We start from the raw sequence: 27,612 nt of genomic DNA on the forward strand, positions 1-27,612 counted from the left end.
TGAAGATCCCTGAACATCTAGAAGATGCTGGAGTTACAAAACTAAAGCCTCAAACAATCAACGAGAAAGAGTAAAACAGTCAAATGTTGACACTTCTTATGCCATACACGTTGTCTTTTGGAAAGAGTCAAAAGGGTCCAATTCAGTGGCGTTTTGATTGAATCTCTTCAACAATCAGGAATGAACTGAAAATGTTTTGAAGGGAAATGTGCAGACCATAATGCTTTGTAGGGAAACATACAGACCATATGTTTGACATGTGATGTCATTGAATTCACTGGGATTTTAACAACAAAATGAATTTGAAGGGTATCAAACACAGTGGAACTTTACACAATTTAATGTGAAGTTAGAGACTTGTATATTTTTTCCCATTTGCATAAGGACTGTATTTGTCAGAAAATAAAGGGATCACAAAACTTAATTTGACCTTAGAGCCCCCTCTCTAATTTAACTAATTTGTTTCAATTGATATTTCATTACATCTTAAATAATAAGAAGGAAGTTATCCGGATGTTTCATCTCCCATCTCACAGCACCTTCTTGAAGTTGTTACTAAATTATGGTGACAACCTCATCCTGTAATATCAATTATGGAGAACCCTGTTTTGATGCAACTTCCCCACTTCATCTTCCTGTGATTTCCATGGTAACTTTATTATTTACATCATCGTCCTTTGGGAAACCCATTAGAAGGTTGCAGAACAAATAAATCATGATATTGTTGCCATCAGACTCTAACATTGGGATGGTTTATTGCTAGGGAAGTAACTCCTAGAAGTACATTGAAGAAATAAATATTGTGCCTTGCTGAAGGAAAGTTGTGAATAAATTACATGAGATCTTTTCACACTACCCACCCTTGATACCTGTAATTGCCGACTTGTATACAAATTATTCTACATGGATTAAAACTGACCCGGAGAAAAATAAGTTAGCCAGTTCCATACTAACAACGAGATTGGAAAAAATAAAATTAACAACGAGATTGGTGGGTTAACCCTAGTCCTGGGCAGGATTTTACCTTGATTAAGCCAGTTTTGGGTTCGTTAATCTGGAGAATTTTCAGCCCTGAAAAGTGTAGTGTGAATGCTCTCACTTCATCTGGAGAATTGTGGTGTTAAATATTTGTTTAAGGTGGAGATTCTTTGGATTAAAGTGTGGTGAGAAAGGGGCTGTAGTATCAGGGGTTGATTTCACAAAGATGGTCTCTACTTAAAGCTAGTCCTAGGACTCTTTAGGTGTCACTAAAAGCTTTAAGCTTGTCGTAAGTTACGAGTTACTCGTCCTAACTCGAGATAAGACATAGTCCTTTGTGAAAATCCATCCCTGAAGATTTTCTCCATTTTACCCTCTTCAAGTTCTTCTTATATAATCTATCCATCTTATCCAATAGCTTACTGTCTTGTCTTCTAATACATAAACATAAAGACTTGAAAACGTTACTTTAAAACGCAGAGATGACAGATGAAGTAGTAAATGAAACCTCTTTCCCATTTGCACTTCCAATCTTTGACATCGTCACTTCTCTTCTTGCCTTCAATCATTCTTCCTCGGCCTAAAAACCCCACACGAGGACCAAGAATCGCTTTTAAAATCTTTGCTTGGGAGTTGATAAAGTGCATGGGAGAATATGGGGATGAATTTAACCGGGGAATTGTTGACTTTTCTTAGTGGAAGGACGTGGAATTAAACACACGCCCGTGTGAATCCCATTCCATTGATATTCAGAATTACAGATACTACCAGGCTAATAAGACTCCGTCTTCTACACCCTAAAGGCTCGTTCATGACTGGGAAAGAATCCTAGCATGCTCTAATATCCGACCCCATGAATTAAATGACTCCTCGGGCAACTGAAAATCCCAAGCTAATTTTATTGAATTTCTTTGTGGATTCCCTCTCCCTGTGTTGACGTCTTGTGACATTTTGGTAGAGATTGGTTCGTGTGGTCGTCTGAACCGGGCTGTCTGATATATGTCTTTCAAGAATGTTTATATCAAATAATCAATCACAAGGAATTGATTATCATCTTATAAATAAATCACAAGATTCTTTGCCTGACAAGCTGAAATATTTGCATTTTACATTACACCTTGAGTGTTTTATTTTATTTTAAATAGTTTGACCTTGAGAATTATTACAAGTATTTTACAGTCGTGGTTGAGAGTTTGACCGTAGCACAAAAATATTAAAAACAAACACTTAAGACCTTGTAGAAATTAGTCGAAATCTGTGCTGTTATTTGTTTTTGCAGAATGCTTGTAAAATAATTGTTTTTATTTGATAGGTTCCAGCTTTTAACGTATTTTTTTCAATGGAACATTTGAAGATCTTTAGAATTCAGGAATTCAAGAAAGTCTTGACAACTCATTTACTTCTAGAAATGAGTAGAAATCTTGTTCTTTTTTGGGGGTGAGGGGAGAATGCTTGTAAAATAGTTGAGAAATAAATGAGAATGTTACGATTTTAATTTGAAATGTTCCAGCTTTACTGATTTTTTTTAAAGGAAAATTTGAAGTTCTTCAGAATTCAGGATTTCGTGAAAGTCTTGACAACCCATCATCAGGTTGCTCCTTGTTTTGACTGCGCTCACTGAAAGACATTCTCCATTTACCTTTCTTGATTAGAAATCTCACCTAAGTTCCCTCTGTGACTCAAAAAAAAGACAAATAATCAAACGAGATTACATTGGAGGTGATGGAGCAAGAAGGGAAATAAAGATTGACTGACATGTTGTTGGGTACGATAGGGACCCCTCTCTCCACCTTGTGTGAGTCTTGCGGCCAGTGCTTCGACCCCTTCTCTAAACACAGAAGTTTGTCTTGTCTCCCATGGGTACGGAGTTAGAACACAAGATTGTGTTAGGACAGTGTGCACCGGCGATCATATTTCAAGTTTTTGTCAGTTGGTTCACGTTAATATCAGGCGCCATGGGATTGGTACAATGCTAGTCTTATTACTGGAGGTGTGAGGGGACGATTGCTGTGTGTGTTTGAAGGAGTCTAGGGGTTAGACCGCGGATATGTCATTAAACAGTCTTATTAAGCCAGTAGGGAGGTACCGGACTATGATGAGATTAAAGGAGATTCAAGTCACATGCTGGAGAGCAACCAAGGCGAACGTAATCAAATCCTCCTGGCATCAAGTTTGGACCATAGAGCAATTTGGATGAGGGCTTTTCGCTTTCTACTTTTCAGGCAAACTTCTTGTTTCTGACGTCATAGCACAGTGACTAGTTTTGTAGACCAGTTCTTTACAACTTACAAGTCTTATTAGTCAACTTTGTGGTGCACAAAGAAATACTGGCATGAGTGGGATTGAAACCTTTGACATCCAGTTACAATGCTCTAACAAGACTCTAAAAACTCTGGTTATTACCCAGTGGTCTTGTGTTTTTTAAAGTGTGTAATATCTTTGTGAAATATGTAGAATAGGTTTATTGTGATAATTGTATTTCAATTCTGTTGAGTATCGAAGTACACTTACACAAAGACAATTTTGTACTTGTTCAACTCTATTTGCTTCTGGTGTTGTAACAGTAACAACTTTTAATTAATTACAAGCCTTGCAATCTTGTGGATCTTTCCTCTAAAGTTTTAGATTTGCCTTCAAGAGCAAAGTATCGGGCTTGAATTATGTTGCCATGAACAATATTGACATGCAATCCTTATGTCTTTCCTTTTTGTTTTGTACTTCATAGCAAATGTTTACCTGCATGCCTGCAGGAATCAAAAACACAATGATTAGAACAAAAAGAGAGAAAACAAAACACTTCAAAGTTTGTTGATAATAAATGTTTCTCTCCGAAGCATCTCAGAGAACTCTGCAAAAGGGTCCAATTATGGTGAAATTAACCCCAAACAAACATTCAATCCAATTTCATTGCCTAAATCGCCTCAAGAAATACCATAATATGAAAGTGTTGTGCCAATTTATTTTAAATGTGGAATTGCCTTTTGGGTAGGCCTAGATTCTAATTTCAAACAGCCCTAGGCCCCTGGTTGGGTGCCCAGTGGTGAATCGCCAAGATGATAACAATTTCATTTAATTCTCAGATATTTTCTTCTTAGAGCAATGCAATAAAGAATACAGACTTACTTTTGTCAAAATGGTAAAAAGTTGTTTTGAAAATAATTGAGTGAAATTATGTCCCTGGTTGTTGTGAGATTTCTGAGGTTATTAGAAAAGAAAGTTAGAGAGGAAAGTCAATTTCCTTAGAGGGAAACATATACTTTTAAAATTAATGGCAATCAAAACTTTTGGTTAAAAGCCTACAGCAGCTTTTGATAATATCAAGCATTTTGAGAATCATTTCACTGTAGGTCCACCCCTTTCTACAATATCAATTTGATGAAACATTTAATGATGCAATCTCCATAAAATGTAATTATGTTTATTTTTTCTCTCGAGCACTGAGTTCTTTTGTAAACATGTTTGTGACAGGTACATGTAACATGATATGTGTGGTATAAATAAACATCACACATCAGTACAGAGCAGAAAATGAAATTAAGTAAGTAATATTTGTGGTGACACCATGTGAAATCTCTAATGTGAGTAGTGGCGGCTCTGAGAAGAGCCAGTTTTTAAAATGAAATTAATTGATCAAACTCAGTGGTCAACCAGCTTGGACCTTGTCTTTTTCATAAAGACCGACGGCGTCTTCATTATGGATTCTTCTGAGACTCCGTTCAGACATTCTGACAACGGGTTCATGGTCCCGCATGTAAAACAGTTGCTTTAAACTTCTCTAATAAAAAAGCTCAACAATTACAACAACAACATACTGCTTTCTCAAAGGTTGCTGTTGCTACACGCGCTGACATTTACAATCGTCAAGTTAAGAGAGAAAACGAGAGAGAAGAAAACAGAAAGACTGATGAAAAACCTAACACCACGAAAGTAATTGATCAAATCAATACATAGCAACGGTTTTAATCAAATCCACGAACGGCACGGAGGGTGTTGGAGGATGAATTGCCGAGCTAAGTTGGGATTTTCTCTCGTCTCGTTAACCATGCAGCTGCAAGTTTCTACAAATTGGATGCATTCTATTCGTCTCTTTTCTGGCGGAAAATGCAATGGAAATTTCACCTTTTTTTATATCTCTTTGGTGTTTAACAATTGGGCCATAGTACGTGGAGGTATTTCTTAGTTTTAGTCGGTTTGTGTTTGTTTGATACCGACCCCTGTTTTGGCGATGATTATTTTTTGTGAATTCTTGTGGTATTACTTGAATTCTTTGGATTGAAATGAAGATGTGGTTTTAATAGATATTAAATTTTCATCAGGGATAAAGAATTCATTTTGGTTTTACCCTTGCACCAATGTGTGTTCGCACTGTATTCTCAGTGCTTTTACGCATTCTGTAATAAAAATCACAGTCATATTATTGCTCGGTTGGATTCGAATCCCCAACCTCTGCAATTCTAGAGCAGTGTGTGGCTTAGTATTATTATGCTTCATCCTCTATGGTATTATGTTGTAGTGTTTTGTTAAAACCGCTTTGAGGGTTTATTATAATAATTGCCTCTTTCTCCTCAGGCAAGATTCTCCCCACGTAGCTTGCCTCGAATTAGGGAGGAAAAGCCACAAGACTACAGGGCTTGTCACTCAAATTATTGTACTGGGCCAGAAGTTATTTTACAAGACCAGAATCTAAATGTGTTGAACAAGTGTTAAGAGAAGATTTATTTCATTTGCCTTATGTGAATGTACTTAGATACTCAACAGAATTAAAAGATATTTGACAGATTTCCACAAAGAGGTGTTATGAATCAGTCTTAAAGGAACACGTTGCCTTGGATCGGTCGAGTTGGTCTTTGGAAAGCGTTTGTAACCATTTTTTATGAAATGCATATTGGTAGAAAGATGTTGTAAAAGTAGAATACAATGATCCACACAAATATGCCTCGAAATTGTGTGGTTTTCCTTTTACCTCGTCGACTAACACGGTCGGCCATTTATGGGAGTCAAATTTAAAGCACAAGACCAGCGGACTTGTCCAGTCTTGAGTTTACTGGCCCAATGCTAAATCTCACAAGACCAGCGGACTTGTCCAGTCTTGAGTTTACTGGCCCAATGCTAAATCTCACAAGACCAGCGGACTTGTCCAGTCTTGAGTTTACTGGCCCAATAGTAAATCTCACAAGACCACCGGACTTGTCCAGTCTTGAGTTTACTGGCCCAATGCTAAATCTCAGGCCTGTGGTCCAGTGTTAATTTCAAGCCCTGTGTAAAACACTTTGTATCGGGCCATTATGCACACAATTTAAGCCAACATGCTCTCAAAAAGGTTGATCACACTTTTTAAAACCCACATTTTTTTCTTTCTTGCAATTGTTTTGCATTTTTTTCTTGCAATTTGTTAAATCTTTTGAAGGTTCTTTCTTTGTATGCAATTAACTGGAATAGATTATTTGGAACATAGTTTAAAACGTCTTGATCAGTTGATTTGAAATGTATAAAAAACAGTTTCTTCTGCAATTTTATTTTCCCCATTCTCATTCTCAAAAAGTTTGACTTTACACTCCCTCAAGCTAGCATAAAGAACCTCAAAATCAATAATTCCTCTGTAAAAGCTGTCTTCATTTCCCCTTCTTCTGTTCGACAATAAAGTAGTCACTTCCTGAGTTGTTTTTGTGATTTTGATACATGCCAGGAACAATCGGATGTCATGGAGTGAACTGCTCGTGTTAGACACGATCGATTCAATTCTAGCAAGATGATACTCGTAAAGACTCCGCTCCACTTCTTAAGAATAACATTTGCACGCTCCCCGAGCATCTTGAATGCATCGGATGCTATCAAATATCATCTTTTGTTATTAAGTCCATCTGGATTTATTATTGACATGCCCTTTAGGAAGAAAGAACGAAAATTAATATCAATTCAGAGAGTTTGTCTTGAAAGACTGTCTTGAGACGCTGTGTGCTAACAAGTCAAATATTCAAACAAATTATGTTGAGATGAACTTGTTTTGACAATCACAATAAATAGGTCAGAGTGTTCAACCCTGTTTGGAATTTTGTGCCTTTAGGAAAATGGAGAATGAGAGGGGAGATGGGAAAGGAATTTCAATTTTGAGAGGGTTAGACTTTTCATAAAGTCTGTGGGAAACTTCTGAAGGGGCAACAGAGACCTTTGTTTAATATCAGGCCTGTCCGGTGGGGATAGGGATTTTGGACACAGCATATATTAAAGTTTTTGATAAATGAAAGTAAAGGAGTTACAGTTACTATGGTGCGTTTCATAAACTCAGAAGTAAAAACATACCATAAGGGGATTTTGTAGGGCATAATACCATAAAAGGGCCTTTGTAGCTATACACAATTGGCACAAAAACAAATGTCTAACTTTCAATTCCCCTCAAAACTAAGGTCTGAAACTTTTTGTTCATCTTCCATACTGTTAGAGGAGAATTGGTTATTTCAGCAGCTTCAAAGTGGAATCAAAGTGTCTTGCACAATCTGATAACAATTTCCAGCCGCTAAAGCTTGCGCTGAGGGTGGCTGTGTGTACACTGATTGCATTCGACTTGCTCTCTTCTCCCCTGACTACTTGGCATTATCTATTTTTTTCATATTTTAAATTTTCTCATCCCTTGATTTTCCAATCAAGATGGGTCACCTTTGATACAAAGGAATGTCATCCAATAATGCACAACATGATACCCCCTTTCAAATGTTTGTATATTGCCACTTCATATTTCGGAACCTTAAAAACCTAAGAGAACAAAAAAGAGCATCTCCTCAAGAAATGTTTGAACCAAGACGTTGTAGCTCACACTTGAAGCATGTACTTGAGACTTGCAGACGTCATCAGATGATGGCTTTTGTTCCTTTTGTACCTTTTCCTTTTTTCCTCTTCTTTGATTGTCATGGCAACCAGTGACACTACAAACAGAAATTCGCACCATACAAATCAATACTTCACACTATGCTATGTACCAATGTTTGAAAATGATTGGCCTTTTCTTCAAAAAGGGAAATCATTAAAGAAAAACTGTGGATGTCTGACTCTCTCTTAAAGTGTGTGCTAAGTTTCGCCCCAAGTACTAAAAAAAGAAACAGTATTCTCTAGATTTTAATAATCTTTTCAAGATTTGACAACGTGGATAATGTTAGTAATGGGCCACTTGTAGCAGCATCCTTTAGTTCTGGTAATAACCTTGAAAATAGTGTGTGATTTTTATCTGAAGGCATAAATATGGTAATAGTAAATGTCCAGCAATATTATTTAAAATGCCCCTATTGATTAGAAGTAATTGAAAGTAAGTCAAAGTGTGTTTTTGAGATTCAAATTTCAGTGGTGTCCATTTGTGAATGCTGCAGCCCGAGTTGAGGTTGGTACCTGTTAACAGAGATGTGTTTGGCATTCTTGATGAAATTAATTACTTGATACCATGATAGTTTTCTGAACAAGTAGTCAATGTATTATGCTTTTAGTTTCAAAAGTGACTTTTGTTGTTTTCTTGAGAATAAATCAGCATTTTTTTGACAAAACTCTTCTATAATCCTACCATAATAGAATTATTTAAACGAGATTCTGTCCAGTTTCTTCTGTGAGTGCTAATTCTTGGCACTCTTGTCAAATGCAATCCCGATGACCGATTGCAATTACTCTAAGTACACAATTCTCTTATAAAAAAAGGTTCTACCATTCCTTATACAGATACCACTGCCACATCGCCAAGTGTAATATACAAAAAAAGTCCATCGCGGCTTTTCCCAATCGCTGTGTAAACTTTCACACTTGTGAGGGAAGCGGGGATGCTGGGATCGTATCGTGTCGTGACTAGAATTTAGAAGCCAATTACACTGAGTCACTTTCTTGTCCGTTGAATCCAAGTGACCAGATTGCGTTGGTGAATTGTTAAACTGCTTGCATCTACTGGCTATTTGATATGCCGTGGCTCCCTCTACCAAGTGCCGTAATGTGTAATCTTATACACGGTACACACTGCAAGAAACTCAAGCAGGCAAATTTACAATTTGAATTTATTTCAGGACGTTCTCTTAGTATTTTTTGTCCACGGTGTTGTTGTTCTTTTTCGTGAATGGTGCGCTATTCATGAAAGTCTACAGGTTGTATTTTGGTGGGGTAATATTATAGTTGTTGATGTTTCATTTTGTTTTGTGGAGGATCATGAAATATGAGAGCAAGGAAAAGACGATCTACATGGAAGGTTGAAAAGAAATAAGAAACTTCCTCACAATATTTTATTTGATTGATTGATTAGTTGTTGGTGATTGATTGATTGATTGAATGGCGATTGATTGATTGACTGAATAATCTATGTGATTGATAAATCTTAATCAGCTCCCAAAGCACCTACAACAATTGCCATGGTGCCGTGTGCCCTGCTTTTGCTGTTGTTTGTTAAATACCACTACAAATACATTTACAAGTGCCCCTTACCAGAGCGAAATTGCTGTGCCCCTCCAAGAACGAAAATCAAGGCCTGAAAAAGGGTTCTCCACAACAGTGTGAAGAATAAGTCTTTTAGGGAATAGCAGGCATCATTCAGGAACTTTCATAATGAGCTTTGTATATTGTCTATATCTAGCGACAGGCGATTTGAAGAATAAATCTTAAAGGGAATAGCATCAGCATCCTTTAGAATCTTACATCTTGAGATTCCAGCTTTGTATTCTTTCTATATCCAGTGATGAGCGGTGAGCGTCGAGTGTTGAGCGACTGCGACTCACAGAATCCCAGGATGACGTGCGATTGAGCATTCAGGCGCAACTGTCATACGCATCCATACACAATCAATCCAGTAGCATGAACAATAACATTGATTATACATATATGCACTAGGATCATTCGGCCTGGAATAATAAGCCTATGTTGGAGTTGTTGACTTATGTAATCTACGCTTTAATACTATGGGGGTCTCGGCCATGTTCAAAACACATCTTCAACTCTGGCTAAAGGGTCAGCTTGCCTGTGAAGTCTTGAACTGAAAGTCTACACTTTAAAAATATACTTTAAGAAAGACTCTGCTAGGGTGGAAACATCAAGCCATTATCTATATTTTACACTTTTGGTTGGTGAGCAGTCCTCTAAAAATACTTACGGAGGATAGTAGTGAGCTGAAACCATGTTTTTTAGAAGAAAAAAAATTGTAAGCGTGTAATGGCAGGGTACCTTTTGTAATTACCCTTAATAGTAAAGACCATACAAACTTATTGTAAGCGTGTAATGGTAATTACCCTTAATAGTAATGACCATACAAACTTATTGTAAGCGTGTAATGGCAGGGTACCTTTTGTAATTACCCTTAATAGTAATGACCATACAAACTTATTGTAAGCGTGTAATGGCAGGGTACCTTTTGTAATTACCCTTAATAGTAATGACCATACAAACTTATTGTAAGCGTGTAATGGCAGGGTACCTTTTGTAATTACCCTTAATAGTAATGACCATACAAACTTATTGTAAGCGTGTAATGGCAGGGTACCTTTTGTAATTACCCTTAATAGTAATGACCATACAAACTTATTGTAAGCGTGTAATGGCAGGGTACCTTTTGTAATTACCCTTAATAGTAATGACCATACAAACTTATTGTAAGCGTGTAATGGCAGGGTACCTTTTGTAATTACCCTTAATAGTAATGACCATACAAACTTATTGTAAGCGTGTAATGGCAGGGTACCTTTTGTAATTACCCTTAATAGTAATTAGCACTCTAGCTGTTGATAATGTATTCAAGACTTTGAGAAACAATTCCCTTCTAAGGATTAAGGTTTTTAGAGAAAGGGATTCAAAACAAATTGAATCTAAGAAATGTTTCATGCATAAAACCTTTCTCTGATTGTGCTTTCCAATTACAGTTTATTCTTCTTACGCGAACATAACTGCTCAAGAAATCTAGTGATATCTCAAAAATACTAGCACCTTTTGAAATGAAACTTTCATAGGTTAGTTTTATTGTATACATCAAGAATTATATAGGATTAAAACAATCAAACACATCCAAAAACAAAAGGTTAACTTACAATTAAAAGGAAAATCTCAAGCCTGCGCCTTGTGTTTTTAAACAAGTCGTACAGCAATTGTGTCTTTATGTGTCGTGCTGTTTCCGCCTACTCCATAGCAATCTAATGTGAAGTGTTTGTATCATCTCCTCTTGGGAAAACAAAACATCTTGTCATTCTCTTCATGAACTGCTCGCTGCATCAACGTCTTCTCATTCAACCAACTGTAGAAACGTCTACTTGCTCCTTACAAGAAGTTGTCAAGGACTTTCAAGTTTATTCCCAAGGTGTCTCAGAACGAAGAGTTTGATTCTTGGAAAATTTTAATGGAGAGCGCAATGAGACACCATCTGTAAATACAGATTTTTTTGGGTGATGATTAACAAAAGTAATTTCTCTCGAAAACCCTCACTCTCCCACCAAATTCAAAGCACTTTCTTCAAAAACTTTTCCCCAGGCATCAAAGCAAAGAGTGTGATTCTTTAAAAATGGTTAGGGAGAGAGTACTAAGACATCACCTTTTATTTTGTGATGATTTGCAAAAGTAATTTCTCTCAAAAACCTTTCCTCTACTACCAAATCCACAGCTTCTCCCTAAATCCTTAAAAAGTGTTTTGACATGAAGGTTATGACATCAGAATAATTAAACTTACATCATGTTCATGTTTGTACGATTGATCATGTTAATGACATCCTGGTCATAGACTCTGGTTTCACAGAAAATCTCTCCTCAGTTTCTTTCCTTTATCTACAAAGTACTAAACACCTATAAATGAATGAAGTACCGTGATCAGATTTCTTTCTTGTGAATCATCGCCTCTTCCGTTCATGTACGTGCAAAGGAGGAGTCTTAAATCCTCAGATTTTAAACCATGCACGTGTCGTAACCCAAGACTTAGATCATGAATGTAACAAAACCTACAGGGACACAATCTAAACTGTCTCCACAGTTGCAAAGCTCTGACTATACTGTCTTTTGTTCAGAGCACGATTTGATTTAAAGGAACAATACAAGAAAGATGGATCATTTGTCTTCAGTCGTCATTCTTTGTATTGTCCACATACACCTGGGCGGATGTGTAATAACCTAACCAGAGGCGGGTTACACAAAGAGCTGAGATGGATCCTAAGTGTGTATCATCAATCTTAGCTAAGCAAAGTGTGATGTTACAATACTATGGTGATATAGACAAGAAGAATCTTAGTGCTTTGTGAAATCCAGGGTGTCCCCCATAGCTAAGGATAAAAAGAGGAGGGGTGGGGGTCAGGTTTTGCTGGCCACTGCTACAGGAGCAAAGACGAGCCAGTATCCAATATTGTTCTGTGGACCCCTAAGCATGGGAAGAGGAAACCTGGTAGACCAGCACTAACTTACACTGACATTCTCAAAATGGACACAGGACTTGAATCAGCAGATTTCAAGTCGGCAATGGGGGACAGAAAGGCTTGAGGAACCGTCATACTTCGAGGACATCACTCGACTTAAGCAAGGGGGTCAGGTTCAGACCAGTTTTGATTTCTTTGAATTATAAGAAAATATAATTAGCTGTTGCAAACGAACCAAAATGACCTATATAATGATATAAATAGCCAAAATAGTTAATGGCCTGATGCTTTGACCCTAGCAAAGTTCTTCTGGAGGGCAGTAAAGAAGAAAACAATTTACAGTATGCCATTTGAAATAGGGTCCTATTTTTTGCTGATGGGCATTTTATGAATCTTGCTATTTATCATACATTCATATCATCTTCCAGTTCCTTAAACATCATCTTAGAAGACACGTATTGAGCGATGTAGGCTACATGTCAAGGTCTTCCCTTGTTTCTTTTCATTACTCTAAGTGCTTGGTGTATTATGAGAAAGTGAGCAACACACCCGCACAATAGTTCTCTTTCCTTTAATACAGACAAGCATGTTCTTTCAACACGCTTGCGTCACGTTCTACTGTCGTGCCCAATCTACTGGAAAAACATAAAATCACAAGGTTTCATCCAAATTGTGTTAAGGAGAAGCCTGACGTTGAATCTTATCCAGAGATAAAAACAGATCAAACTGCGTTTGGGTTGAAATTTGCCCTAACTATTCAATGTCAATTTAGTAAAAAAATCTTGAATCTTGACGTGGGATGAACATGCTCAAGGGGCTGTCCTTTATCTTTGACATTTTAGATTTTTGCTTTCTTAAATGCTCTTTTTTATTCATGTTTTTTGCAAATATCAAGTAGTATGCCCCAGCTAATGGGTATATGAAGTCAATTGCAATTCAAAATGTCGTGATTTTACTGATTTTAAACTGAGTTTCATACCCTGCCAAAACAAAATTAAAAAGCTGATTTCATACTGAATAATGTTTTGTTTTTATAGTGGAAACTTCTGTCTCATTATTGGAAAGCATTCACATCTTTTGTAAAACTCCCCTACCATTCTAAACCATACTATGCAAATTTAATTTGTTTGACATAATTTATTGTTTGGCATAACCCTCCCCAATGCCTCACTTTAGAATCAGGATGAAATTCCACAGTCATAAATAACCAAATTCCCCAAAGTGGGATATTTTCCAATTTCACCTTCCTAAATTTCCTCCCACATGTGCGTCTTTTCCTCCAACCAAGATGCCTTGTTTTCCCTTTTCCAATCCCCCGTTCAGAATACTGAGAAGGAGCGCTAGTTTCTTATTTCCCCCTCATGAAATCTCTCCATTGATTCTTGCAGATTTGTACCGGGTGAATCGTTCAGCATGCAGGCGTTCCGTGTCGGCGTAGAGGGATTTGACGCATGCGATGCTTCCTATGGGGAGGCCGTTACAGCACAGTCCCAGATGATCCCATTCGTTGTTGACAAGAGTTTTATGACCCCTGGCAGTAACCTCTTCATAGGTGAGTTGTTTTTTAGGATTTTTTATCCCAGAATCTAAGACGGATTTTTCCTTAGGCTGTAGCCCCTCCTCCCTTGAAAGTAGGGACTGCCTCCATACGTCTCTTTAAAGCAACTCTGATGGCAATCAGCTATACTTTGGGGCTTAAACCATGACATACTCAGTAGCTTTTAAAAGACCCCATCACTGTGAAGGAGGGACTTGGGTGTGGGGCTGAGCTCCCCCACCTACACCCTCCCACATCAGTCTTTTTAAAGCCTAGCTCTGCACATAAGTGCAAACAGCTACACACCTTTATTTTAGCTTTGGCTAGAACCCATTACTGAGGAGGAATTACTGGGGGTGTGGGCTGTTCACTCTGGGGGTGTGGGCTGTTCACTCTGGGGGTGTGGGCTGTTCACTCTGGGGGTGTGGGCTGTTCACTCTGGGGGTGTGGGCTGTTCACTCTGGGGGTGTGGGCTGTTCACTCTGGGGGTGTGGGCTGTTCACTCTGGGGGTGTGGGCTGTTCACTCTGGGGATGTGGGCTGTTCACTCTGGGGGTGTGGGCTGTTCACTCTGGGGGTGTGGGCTGTTCACTCTGGGGGTGTGGGCTGTTCACTCTGGGGGTGTGGGCTGTTCACTCTGGGGGTGTGGGCTGTTCACTCTGGGGGTGTGGGCTGTTCACTCTGGGGGTGTGGGCTGTTCACTCTGGGGGTGTGGGCTGTTCACTCTGGGGGTGTGGGCTGTTCACTCTGGGGGTGTGGGCTGTTCACTCTGGGGGTGTGGGCTGTTCACTCTGGGGGTGTGGGCTGTTCACTCTGGGGGTGTGGGCTGTTCACTCTGGGGGTGTGGGCTGTTCACTCTGGGGGTGTGGGCTGTTCACTCTCGGGGTGTGGGCTGTTCACTCTGGGGGTGTGGGCTGTTCACTCCCCTGACAATTTGTGCTTCTGAGTTGAGAGGCTTGCCTCCAACAACAAAAGATAAATTATTACCTTTTCATTGTGCTTATTAAGTTCACTACAATTTAATCAAATTGAAAAGTATTTTTTTCAGTGACTATTTATTTATTGTATCTTTCTCTATCATTTTCATTGGATTAAGCGGTCTGACCCAAACAATCTAAATGGTAATGTGATGTTCATGAATGAATGAATCAAAACCACATTTTGTGGTATAAAGAAATCTGCAAGGAAGTCTGAAGGGATTCCTTTAGGTCAAGGCCTGATGAATTAAACCAAAGAAATTAAAAGGAATTTTTTCATTTAACTTGTTTAAATTCAAAGCTTATCACAGAACTATTTGGGTGCACATATATATGTATATATAGAACAATTTGAATTTAGATTTTCAATCAAAGAGTTATTTTAGAGTAGATTACCATTCAATGAAATTCAGTGTCTTCACAATTTGTGTTGGGGATGAATCCCACGTCAGACCCTGAGCATTGCATGTGGTTGGGTTTTCAATCCCTACCTGATTACGTGGGTTTTCCCCTGTAGGTTATTCCATCCATTTCTAAAACTCAACATTTCTTTTTCGTCTTCTTTAATTCATACTGTTATTCGCACTTGTTCTCTTGGATATGCAATAATATATCAGAAGTAAAAACGTAGGCGCAGTTGTTTTCGTTCTGTTGACAAATTAATCCGTCCTTTTTATGTTTTCAAAAAAGTAATGTCCTACTGTCTTTCACCAGTTCCAAACAAACTGACGTTTTCATATTAACTCAATTCGTTGCGTAGGATGTTTTTTGCCGACAACGTCATCCTGTTCAGTGATTGTTCTTTTCATCCTCATTCATTCCTTCATTCCAAAACCAAATTAATATTGACTTTTATAAAATTGACTTCCAGAAAATATTGACTTAACTAAATTAAGCATTGATTTCTCTACTGAAGCTATAGTTATTCTTATGTACTGAAACTTGATTAACCTTGCGTGACATTCTCTTCTGTTCTTTTGTGAGATTCACCTCTTGTATCAAAGTTCCAGAGGTGAACAAAACTTCAAGATTAATTTTTTGTTCAACCTGATCATTAAAAAAGTTATTCAATATTTATAACGAGGCAATTTGATTACTAGTCCCGAAGCATTGCTTTATGATTTTTGTTTGAAAGCACCTTGTAAGGTGAATTAGGTAACAGTACTTCAATGTGATTTGCAAAGAGGCGGGCTACAAATTTATCGACTTCTTCTTTGGTTGTGACGTTAGGAGAAAACTGCCACAGAAAAGCAAAGGTTTTATGAAATTGACATTTATGAAATATATATATATCTTGAAATATATTTCCTAGAAAATATGTTGTGTAAATCGAGAGTAAAACTTGCATGTATTCTTCAGATCCTAAGGGGAACAGTTATTTGGGGGTAAAAGCAACTTCCATTTTAAAATATTTTAAAACATTTAAAATTTCAAAGGTACGCTGTCATAGCCAAAAACAAATTGTATTATTTTTCCTTGTTGCAGAAATAAATCCTATTAAATAATTGCAGTACCTGCGGCTAGATAGGATTCAAACTGCCTCTAGCCACATAGCTAACTCAGTGGTCAATTGGAAAGACATCTGCTCTAGCAATCCAAAGGTCAGGGGTTCGATACTCAGCCGGAGTGATTTGCCTGTGGATCTTTTTCACAGAACTCAAGAAAGTACCAGGTATTAGTGCTGAGCAACTAGTGAAATTTACTAATCGACTAGTTGAGCCTCAGTTAGTCACTACTACAGTGCTTTATACACATCGGTGTAAAGGTCAAAGTAAATTATATTATCTACCCTGATGCAAAAATAACATCTATTTAAAGTCAAAGCGTTCATAAACAGGAAGATCAAGCTCTTTCTCAAATCGAAAAAAAAAAAGAAATAGAAGAAAAAACGGCCACAGGGTAATAACTTCTACAAAAGTAAAGGTCGTGTCCGTGCTTGAGAAAAAAAAGCCTACCCATTCGGACAAGCTTAATGTTGTTACTGAGTATACTCCCTGTAGGCATACAACCCCCTCACAAAGAAACGATCAATAAGAAGGTGATAATTGTGAGTCTTGGAGAAGGACATCACACTATTGCTCCCCATCATTTTGTCAGTTTCTAGCTTTCTTACTGTGTTCCTTACAAGAAGGTGATAATTTTGAGTCTTGGAGAAGGACATCACACTATTCTTCCCCATCATCTTGTCTGAAGTCTCTCTCTTTTAAAGTTTCCAGCTTTCTTCCCGTGTTCCTTACAACACTCATTGTGTAATTATTCTTGTCTTCAAACTTAACTCTCAATGAAAAAGGAAGACTGCATAAAGTCATGTTTCTGTGTGTTGTGTTGATACTGAATGTGATGAAAAGACGCTTTGGTTTGAGAAAGAGCAATAGTCCTACAGGTCTGTTCACCCACATCTACTTTTAAGTATTTGTTTATTATTAAAAACTCAAAATTTTACAGAGTCTGTAAAATCTTGAGTTTTTAATAATAAACAAATACTTAAAAGTAGCTGTGTTAATCTGATTGATAAAACAAAGAAGGTAATAGTCACACTTGAAGACTAATTAATTATATAAACAAACCTGCATAAGCTTTTGTAGCAACAACTATCATCAAATACAATGTCTCAAGTAACTTACAGGAACTTCCCTCTTCTTAGATGTTCAAATGCTTTTCATTTTTTTGTAACAACGCTGGGTCTGTAGTGGCTTCTTTGGTCATGGCTACAGCTGAATGACTTCGTCATCATGCGTTGAAGTATTGGATACCCTTAACAACACCCTTGGAAACAGCTGAGCCATAGCTACAGCCACCACATTGGATACGACTAAAGTCTTTCTCCTCGTTCTCTTTCTACAACGTTCCAAACAAAACATACTCCAACTTTTTAATCCCATCAAAGAAAAAAAACACCCAAACATTTTAACCTTATAAAAATCACTTCACACTCAGTGTACAGATCCCAGTTGGGATTTACGCAGCTCGGCAAAACGGGCTGTGCAAATAACTTGAGAATCGATCAATATTGAATTCCTTTCAACCTGGATCGCAGGCACTTGCTTCAAAGTTTCCGACTCTGGAACCAGGGAAGGGTCTTCGCACTTTTATTACAGACATTGTGAGAGATTTGGCTTTGTGAGGAGCAGCTTTCTCACTTCAATTCAATTCAATTCGATTCACATATTTGACAAAGTATGCAAAAACTTAAAGGAGAAGAACGGTATAGAAACTATGTTACATATTGAGAAATAAGGAAGTTTTGATAAGATGTTTTGAACCTAGCCACTTCATTCTTCCGTTACAAAATACCTCTCTTTTTCTATATCTTCCTCATATATTCAGATAATGTGTATTTACAAAAAGAAAAACAAACCCAAAAAGAAGAACAACTGACAAAGGATTTCTTTGTGAACACTGGGATGGTGGAGCCACTTGCCTGGCTTAATAATAAGTTTCAGACTTGGGACCATGGAAGGTCTTTGCACTTTTTTTTACAGGCATCTTAAAAGATTTTTCATTGTAGGGGCAGCATCTTGTTAACTTCTGAAGTGACGATTCGTGAGAGTAATTCTGGAGTCTCCCCTTCAGCACCGAGAGACACCTAATCCTTGTAGTAAAATGGCAACCTAGAAACATCTCTTATCAAATTTGAAAACCGGCTCTTTTTTATTTAATTCTGCAATATGAATTTTTATTAGATGTTGTCGAGTTCTTGAAGTAGCGCTCGCTTGGATGCAATTGCTGTTTTAGTTTTGCCTAAATCTGTGCCAAACACTGGGGAGGAGGGGAGGGGGGAAATAGTGAAATTATGAATAGTTGGGGGATGGGAGAAAGTAAGATAAAAGTAATATTCAATAATGGTGCAATAAGGCAGGAGCAAAAGTAGCTTAAGGCAATTTAAGGAGGAAATTATTTCATTATTCTGGAATCCCAATCTAACCTGGTCAGTGAGTCTAAGTTGTAGATTGTATTGTACATGAACTATTTGTTTGAGTTCTGGCTAAAATCTTGCCCCCCCCCCCTCCCATCAGATAGCAATTTTCCCAACCATGGAAACCAAATTTTGTAGATTTGTCCAAATTTGAAGAAGTCTTGAACATTGAGTCATAAAGGTGATATGACCCTTTGAGGACAATTCTGTCTTCATATGAATACGTAGCTACACTTGAATAATAGCACAGATGAAAGGACCTGGTTCCTTAAAGATCTTATCATCTGAGCTTCTCAGTCCCTCCAGCGTCTTAGAGCATCTTAAAGGATAAATGCTCAGTTGTAATACTTTGGGGTTTCAAGTCACTTTTGCAAGTATGAAAGTAATTTTATCTTATTTGGTATTGTCTTGTCATGATTTCACTGTAAATGTTAGAAAATGCACATCTTCAGATCAATCTTATACAATTATCTTAAAAGCAAAGCATACCTTCGATTTTTGGAACTGTTTCATTGTTTTTATCCTATATAAAAATGTGCATTATAACTAATAACATCTGAAAATTTACTTTTTTGAGGTCATGTTTTGAGATCTTGCCAAAAATCTGGAGCACTAATGTCCATGTAGGAAGAATAATCCCTGATTGGAATACACAATCTGAGAAGCTTATCTTCAGATTCAAATTTTGGGGCATAAAAACTTATCTTGTTACATAACCACTTTACTTTGAAGTAGAATGTTTCTTAAAATGCTTGAAACTATCAAAAGCTGATGTAGGCTTGTAAACCAAAAGTTTTGTAAATGGCCATTAATTTTGAGAGTGATTATAAACAGATACCTTCCCTTTAAGAACAAGACAAGACAAGACAACAACCATCTTATCAAATTGAGCCTTGAATGACTCATGAAATTTAGAGCGATCAAGTTTTGCAATAAATGTCACAGCTACCTCCTTAGCCTTTTTGGTATGCCGAACAATCAAATTTCATTCTAGAATGCGTCCTTTTCATACACACTTTACGCGCCACATTTTTTCCACAATCGAAGTCTGGTAGAAGTAATTTTCTCCCGAAACTGTGTCACGGAAGAATAGAATCACACTGAAAAGATTTCCATAGCAACCTCCATTAAGTCATGGCCGTAAGAATTTCGGAAACATCTCTTCTCCCAAGAGTCGATTGACAGAAAGGAAGAAGTGTTATAATAGCCTCTTAGGCTTGTACCACTACCGTAGAAAAGAAACCCCCGTCTCTCCTTCGTCCCTTTCTCCCTGACGTGTATCACATTTATGGATCGTGAAATTCCCCAATGTCTTAGATGGTTAATGGAAACCCACTTGACTCTTATACTTGGGAATCAGTTACCCTCTCGGTGGATGTTTCTCCTGTGGGAGAGGTGGAGATGGTATGCCTAGGAATATTTACATACTTGTACAAGCTCGATTTGATTATGTGCATATGATTGAAGTGTCGAGGTGGAGAGATGCTGCTGGAATGTGTTTGAGTGTTAGTCAGAATTGTCTGCGTAAGATTTAGCTTGTGTGCTACTTAGTTGAATTCTTTCAACTAAGAAAGATGATAATGAAAGATGATATAAATAGGGATTGAAAAGTGCTCCCCTTTTTTGGTAATCACAAATTCAATTTAGTTTCTTATATAGGCACACCCATTGTAAACATATTCCCCCCTACCATAACATTGTGTAATAATCTTAAAACTTTTTTGAAGAAAAAAAAACAAAAAACAAATTGAAGAAAAAAGAAGAAGAACAAATCTTGCTTGATTCTGAGATTGTATGGATATGAGAAAAATATTCTTTGACAATCAAGATATAAATCAATGTCTTAACAAGATTTTTAGTTGTATTAAGTGTTTTGTCCAACAATTTTTAACATTAACATTTGTTTACAATTCATATTATCATATTAATAAAACAAGTAAAATTCTTGAAGGTGGCATATAATAATGTCCACAGTTCCTTAACTGGGCCACCTTCATCTTCATCTCCATCTTCATATATGAAGACGACTCCGTATTGACTTCTTGCCCTTCTAACAAACCGAGCAGTGAATGTTTTTCTTGAGACACATCTTGCGTTTCTCCTCCTCGGGGCAAGGTTCGTTCCTTCACACTGGCGTCTTCTATTCACACAGTCCATAGTTGCCTCAAGGCGTTGGGTTTGAGTTTCTTGCTGAAATTTAGCATCTTAGAGATAGGTTTAATTGGATGCCGGTGACTGGGCTAGTGGAGCAGGAGCGAGTTGAGTAGAACCTGGCTGTCATAACAGTGAGCATAGAGCCAGTAGGACTTAATTTCATGACACTGCGTAATACAGTGGAAGTCAGAGCTTACTGCCCATTGATTCATATGCTGTGAAGTGCAGAATTCTGTGGTAGGCTGAGGCATAAACTTGGGCCCAGATGCCTAGGATGGGTTAACTTTTGAGGACCATTTTTATTCAAGGCAACTCATGGGCAACCACTTCCATGCAATCTCAAAGAAAAAAGGGCATCGATACATTTCAATTTCTTGTGGTTAGTAAAAATGCTAGATTTAAGTTTTTTATCGATAAAAAAAATCTGGATAAAAATTTAGTAAGAAAAATGTCTCCTTTGCAACCAAAGTGTTTCTTTTGCATACAGGAGAGTTACCTTCAAGTTGGCAGTAAAAATTTCCGTGTGACAAGGCCACATTTAATAGAGCTTCTTTAAAGCACAAAATGTAGCTAAGCACTTCAGAATTATGCTTAACATAATAAGGTTACCAGCCAAAATACTATGTCACATGTACAATTTGTGATTGGTATGCTGCTCATTTCTGTTAAACAGAAAGTTTTAAGCAACTATTTTTGCTTGAGCAGCTTTTTGAAATTGGGCTTGGCTGTTTATAATTGCAATGTGTTACTGTTACAGCACACACACAATAGGACAGCTCTATTGCAATGTGTTACTGTTACAGCACACACACAATAGGACAGCTCTATTGCAATGTGTTACTGTTACAGCACACACACAATAGGACAGCTCTATTGCAATGTGTTACTGTTACAGCACACACACAATATGACAGCTCTATTGCAATGTGTTACTGTTACAGCACACACACAATAGGACAGCTCTATTGCAATGTGTTACTGTTACAGCACACACACAATAGGACAGCTCTATTGCAATGTGTTACTGTTACAGCACACACACAATATGACAGCTCTATTGCAATGTGTTACTGTTACAGCACACACACAATATGACAGCTCTATTGCAATGTGTTACTGTTACAGCACACACACAATATGACAGCTCTATTGCAATGTGTTACTGTTACAGCACACACACAATAGGACAGCTCTATTGCAATGTGTTACTGTTACAGCACACACACAATATGACAGCTCTATTGCAATGTGTTACTGTTACAGCACACACACAATAGGACAGCTCTATTGCAATGTGTTACTGTTACAGCACACACACAATATGACAGCTCTATTGCAATGTGTTACTGTTACAGCACACACACAATATGACAGCTCTATTGCAATGTGTTACTGTTACAGCACACACACAATATGACAGCTCTATTGCAATGTGTTACTGTTACAGCACACACACAATATGACAGCTCTATTGCAATGTGTTACTGTTACAGCACACACACAATATGACAGCTCTATTGCAATGTGTTACTGTTACAGCACACACACAATATGACAGCTCTATTGCAATGTGTTACTGTTACAGCACACACACACTATGACAGCTCTATGCGATGCTAGCTTTGTGTGATGCTAGTGTTACTGTTACAGCACACACACAATATGACAGCTCTATGCGATGCTAGCTTTGTGTGATGCTAGTGTTACTGTTACAGCACACACACAATATGACAGCTCTATGCGATGCTAGCTTTGTGTGATGCTAGCCTTGTGCAATGCTACCGTTGTGATTAAGAAATTTACTTTTTACCCGAACCCTCGCGCTAAAATAACAATAATTGTCAAGTGTAGACTGGCCTATTTATAACAAAGGTCACACCGCAGACACAAGCTGGTTGATGCTGCTTTATGTTTTTATTGATTCTCTTTATGTAAGGAATTAATTTAACAGATATTTTTAGAAGCCTGACAAAACATTCTTTCAGTGGATTCAGTTTGTTTATTAGATAATCGTCATGGTTTTATTTACATGGATTTTATCTCGTCATTCACCTTATTGTAAATGATGGTTTTGAGTATGTGTGTCTCTTTTGATGAGTAAAGAGGTGAATCTGTTCCATGTAAAATGTTGATAACTCTACAAACCCTTTAAAAATAAAATAATAATTGATATTGACAAAATAGGGATCTTTGTTCGGGGGTGCCAGTCAGAAGCCATGGCTTCTGACTGGCTTCTGACTGGCACCCCCGAACAAAGATATTGACAAAATAGGGACACCGCCAATATAGGGCTAGATAGCGCAGTTGGTAGAGCGCCGGCACGTTAATCCGGAGGTCGTTGGTTCGAATCCCACTCTAGTCAATTCTTTGTTCAACCCCAAAATTCATTTTATATCTTTGTAAAATAAGTAACTAGACAATGATCTTGTGGATTTCTTACTGGACCGTTCCTTGAAAATGATATTTCAGATGGCATTACTTTTTGTCCGTTCCTTTCCTAAGTCTGTTATCTTGGCTCTGTTTTTCTCAATCTCACTCGCTGCTGTTCTTTCTCTCAAGTTACAGGGTTCGCTTTCATTTCATTCACCTCCTCAATCCCTCCAACATCCTCCATCTTATTTTCATCACCTCTTACTAAACATTCCATGTTGTTCCTCGTCCTCTCGCTGCGCTGCACAGCGTGCATTAATGTACATCTGAATCTATGTATCCACACACTCCATTACAACAAACATTTACTCGGGCTAAATCAAATAGCCAGATTCCTTTAGTTGGCTGGCATTACCTCACCCACTGGGACTCGACACCCCTCTCAAAGTTTTTCTTAAATATTCTGTTAGGATCTATGAGGCAGCCCGAGGCGATAGAATTTCACAGCTTCTGTGATCAGGTAGTTTCTGTATAGGGGGAGCCCTGTAGTTGTTTGCCACAAGCTACCGGTTATTTCTCTTAATGAAGTTAGCGTCTCCAGTCAGCGCTTTTAATGGACACGTCTAAACCTTCTGGGACACTCTTAATCCATGGTAGATTGGCAAGTGAGATTCTCTTAACTAGCTTAATTAGATCTTCTGACCGTCTCATGGGTTGGGTCCCCCGTAGGCTCGCACGTAGACTCGGGGTGTTTGCGCCGACGGATTCCAAACATCGCTTGGCCGCGCCGCAAACTTCTGTCGGCCAATACCGAATAAAAAAGACTTAAATTTGGGGTAACTTGATTTGGTAACATTTATCTTTATACGATTTGCGCATTGGTGTGTGTAGTCTCTAGAGATAGTTATATGGCGTGAAGCCGATAAACAACGATTAAGGCATGTTATTCTTCCGTGGCGCCCAAAAGTATTCCCTCAGCTTTCCTGACAAAACATTGTAACGAAGAACAGGATTATGGAGACGGCGGTAGGCAGTGTTTACACGAAGCGTAGATATTTATGGAAAGCAAATTTGTTCCAAACCTTTCTAGCAATTAGAATCAATGGGATTTGGGTCTAAACATAGTCATGTTTTTGTTGTATCCAGGTGCGAGATTATTATATCTTTATGACCATGCCTTGATTACCTCAATGTTAAACATCCATCAAATTTAAATTGAGTAATAGGATTATTTTATGACATTTATTAAACTTAATTTTCTTGGAAAGTAAACATCTTCTCTTAACAAGAGTGTTGACTTCAAGAATTTCATTTCATTTGTTTATTCAATTGTGAAGCCAAGGACCCTAAGAGAAGCAAATTTAATTTTTGTACTAGCCAAGAACCCAATGGAGAGAAGACAAGAAGGAAGTTTCAGTCTTAGATGTGGGAGGAAAACCCCAGAGAAATATTCCGGGGGAAATCCACACAGTCAAGTAGGGACTGAATATAAGTGCCACACCTAAAGAGCCATAAACCTACACAAAACAGGCTGATTTCTGTACATTTAATTGAGTCTAGTCATAACTGTTACACCCACTTTTGGACAAAACAGATGTTTCATTAAATCTCAGAAATAACTTTCTATTGTTTGAATTTACATTACAAATCAGCAGATGTCGCCATATCAACAATTGTGTCACAGACTAACAGATGTTAAGAGTGGTTGCCTAGCAATGAAATACAGCTGTTACTGTAGCAGCTTACCATAGCAGTTAGCTTCTTTTGTTGGAATTCAGTTGTTCACAAAATTGCTACGAATAATTCATGAATAATTGCGAGGTCACTTTCAATAATTGGATGATTGAGCGGTTGCTGTGGAAACATGTTATTTCCAGTCCACATTAGTAGTGAAATAGACAGCAGAATTGTTATGCCAACATCAAATGCCACACTCCTGACCCTAAAAAACTGTGTCTTGATTGAGAGATTTGGGCCAAGGTTGTGTCTCGTTGCTCTCTAGTGATAGATGATGAAGGCTAGGTATTTAAAGTCATGTCTGAGTGAACTACAAATCTATAAAATAACCTCAGCTGTGTTTTTGTTTTCTGAAAAATGGGGCGACCTAAATTTGATGAGATTTTCTCAATTTGGAGGGTAATAGAATGGTTGTTGTCAATGTTATGTTAAATTATAAGTCAAATAATCAATATATACAATAAAAGTCACCTGTGAAAGTTTCAGTTGAATACAGTGTTATGAGAAAACAACAATTTTTCACTGTATTTTCATTGAATGCATCTCTGGCTGAAATGTGAATCACCAAAAGCCACCTGAAGGCGATCTTTGGAAATTGAAATTTGTTGACATATTTTTTATTGATCAACGAGGGTGTTTCAAACGAAACCATTTTTCAGGTCACTTACTAAATTTACCATCTTGATAACAAGTAGGCTTTCTGATCAAAATTACACAATTTGTTCCTGGGGTCAGAACCACAGTATGACCCTACCTTTTATAAAAACTTGAGTTTCGGATTAACTCTTCCAGAAACCAAAGATGTTTTATAAACCTGCAAACATTTATTCCAAACCTTTCCAAAACATGTTACCTTTACATTGAAAAAAGAAGAAATATTCCAGACTTATGAAATTTAAATATAAAGGATTCTCATATGTGTTTCTTGATGAAATTTGTGTTATTATTGAACCGATGTTGTGTATAACGATAGAAACGGGCAACTTAAAAACATTTGAATTAAACCATTCAAGGTAGATTCCTTTAAATCTACACTATGAGTTATTTGAAACCTCTTTTCCGTAACCGATCAGCACAATGTTGCTTATTAACAAGGAATTGTAACAGCGTCATAACGCGTAATTAAATCAAGAGAAACAATTAGGATCAGTAGATAGGAATCACTGTACGCCTCTACCGTTAGACAAACCTTTTAATTGAATTGAATCTACTGATAACACGATCAGGTTTGCCTGGGTGGAAACTTTGCTACGAGGCAGAAGCTGTGGGTTGGTTAAAGCAATGAGGGAAGGTAGATTACTAACAAGAAATTAAGGCAAAGTGGAGAATACCAAACTTACCAAGCTGAATTTTATGAGGCTGTTGATGAATTGCTCTTGTTGCAACAGATCCAAATTTAACGATATGTATATTCCATTTGATTTTTATAGTTAACTTGCTCTGAGGCAAAAGCTGTGGAAGGATTTTGTGAAGGCTTGGTTGGCAGATTACTAAGGAGAAATTCAGACAAAGTGGCAAAATGATTGTCAAAATGACTCAATAATAGCCGACCATGAGTGCCAAAATCATCACCATTGAGAAAATGGTTGTTGTATAAAACTGTTTTGGCTCTTTGCAAATAAAATGTCCACATGAACTGACAATGCAACGAGAAATCATCATTGACTTGGAATGACTTGGAATTCATTTTGAAGCAGCGTGGGTGGATGAATTTTATGCATGATGCTAAGAGGTATCTGAGCAAAAAATGTCTGCTTACTGATGGAACAAAATTCAGCTTGAAAACATAATTTACAACCAAGGAAATATGATGGATCGCTCAACCAAAATAGACCACATTGTGGATGGAATATTAACATCCTCCCACGTAAAAAAAAATATATGTTTTCATTAACACAAATATAAAAATCTTTAACAAAAAACACCCCACAAAAACAATCTGGTGATGCGAAAGCTTGCATTTTTGGCTACCTTCCTTGTTTCACATATAAGCAATCATCAGTAATCATGAAGAAAAAAAACCTTGCAATTATCTGTAATGATTATCTAAATATATAATATTGCAGTGTATGCAGATAAAATGAAGCTAGTTTGTTTTTTAGATTTGTTCTCTCGTATTTCCTGAGGACATTTCTCTGGCATTGTTATATAAACTCTCCAATTACCATGACGCCCATTACAGCTCAGTTGTCTAAACCCAAACAAGAGTATTTCCTACATCAACAATCCATTTTTAGTCACAGTGAAGCAATCACACAGATTTATTTCTGGATACCGGTCGTACCCCGGTGCAAGTCGATAAATCCCGACGCTATCACGCTTCTTCCCTCCTGCTTGCATCAATATTGCAGCTTTCTCAAAGGTCCGGCCGTCTCTCGTTGTCCAGGCAGATGTTCTATCCTACCTTATCGTTTCCTGAAGTACTCCCGGCCAATGTTGATTGATCAACGATGTTGATTCCCTCTTCTGTTTAGATGAAACTTTGTAGCTAAGGATCCCTAAGTGCCTTTTTTTGTTGGATGGGGATCTTCCGATTACAAGGAAAAGCTTGTCTTGGTGCGGCAACAATTTGTCTTAAGATGACCCCCATGTGGGATGAGGTTTA

General features: G+C 37.6%; 1 protein-coding gene across 2 annotated transcripts in view; it reads left to right on the forward strand.

The window, feature by feature from the left end:
- The window catches only part of LOC117298316 (delta and Notch-like epidermal growth factor-related receptor), a 67,680-nt gene that overhangs the window by 9,242 nt on the left and 30,826 nt on the right, over positions 1–27,612 (forward strand). For both annotated transcript variants that reach the window (XM_033781494.1, XM_033781493.1), the window contains exon 4: positions 13,706–13,869. In XM_033781494.1, coding sequence (XP_033637385.1) covers positions 13,706–13,869 — 164 coding nt within the window. The remainder of the gene's footprint in view (positions 1–13,705; positions 13,870–27,612) is intronic.

The sequence above is a fragment of the Asterias rubens genome, chromosome 13 (genome assembly GCF_902459465.1).
Source record: "Asterias rubens chromosome 13, eAstRub1.3, whole genome shotgun sequence".
NCBI classification, from domain to species: Eukaryota; Metazoa; Echinodermata; class Asteroidea; order Forcipulatida; family Asteriidae; genus Asterias; species Asterias rubens.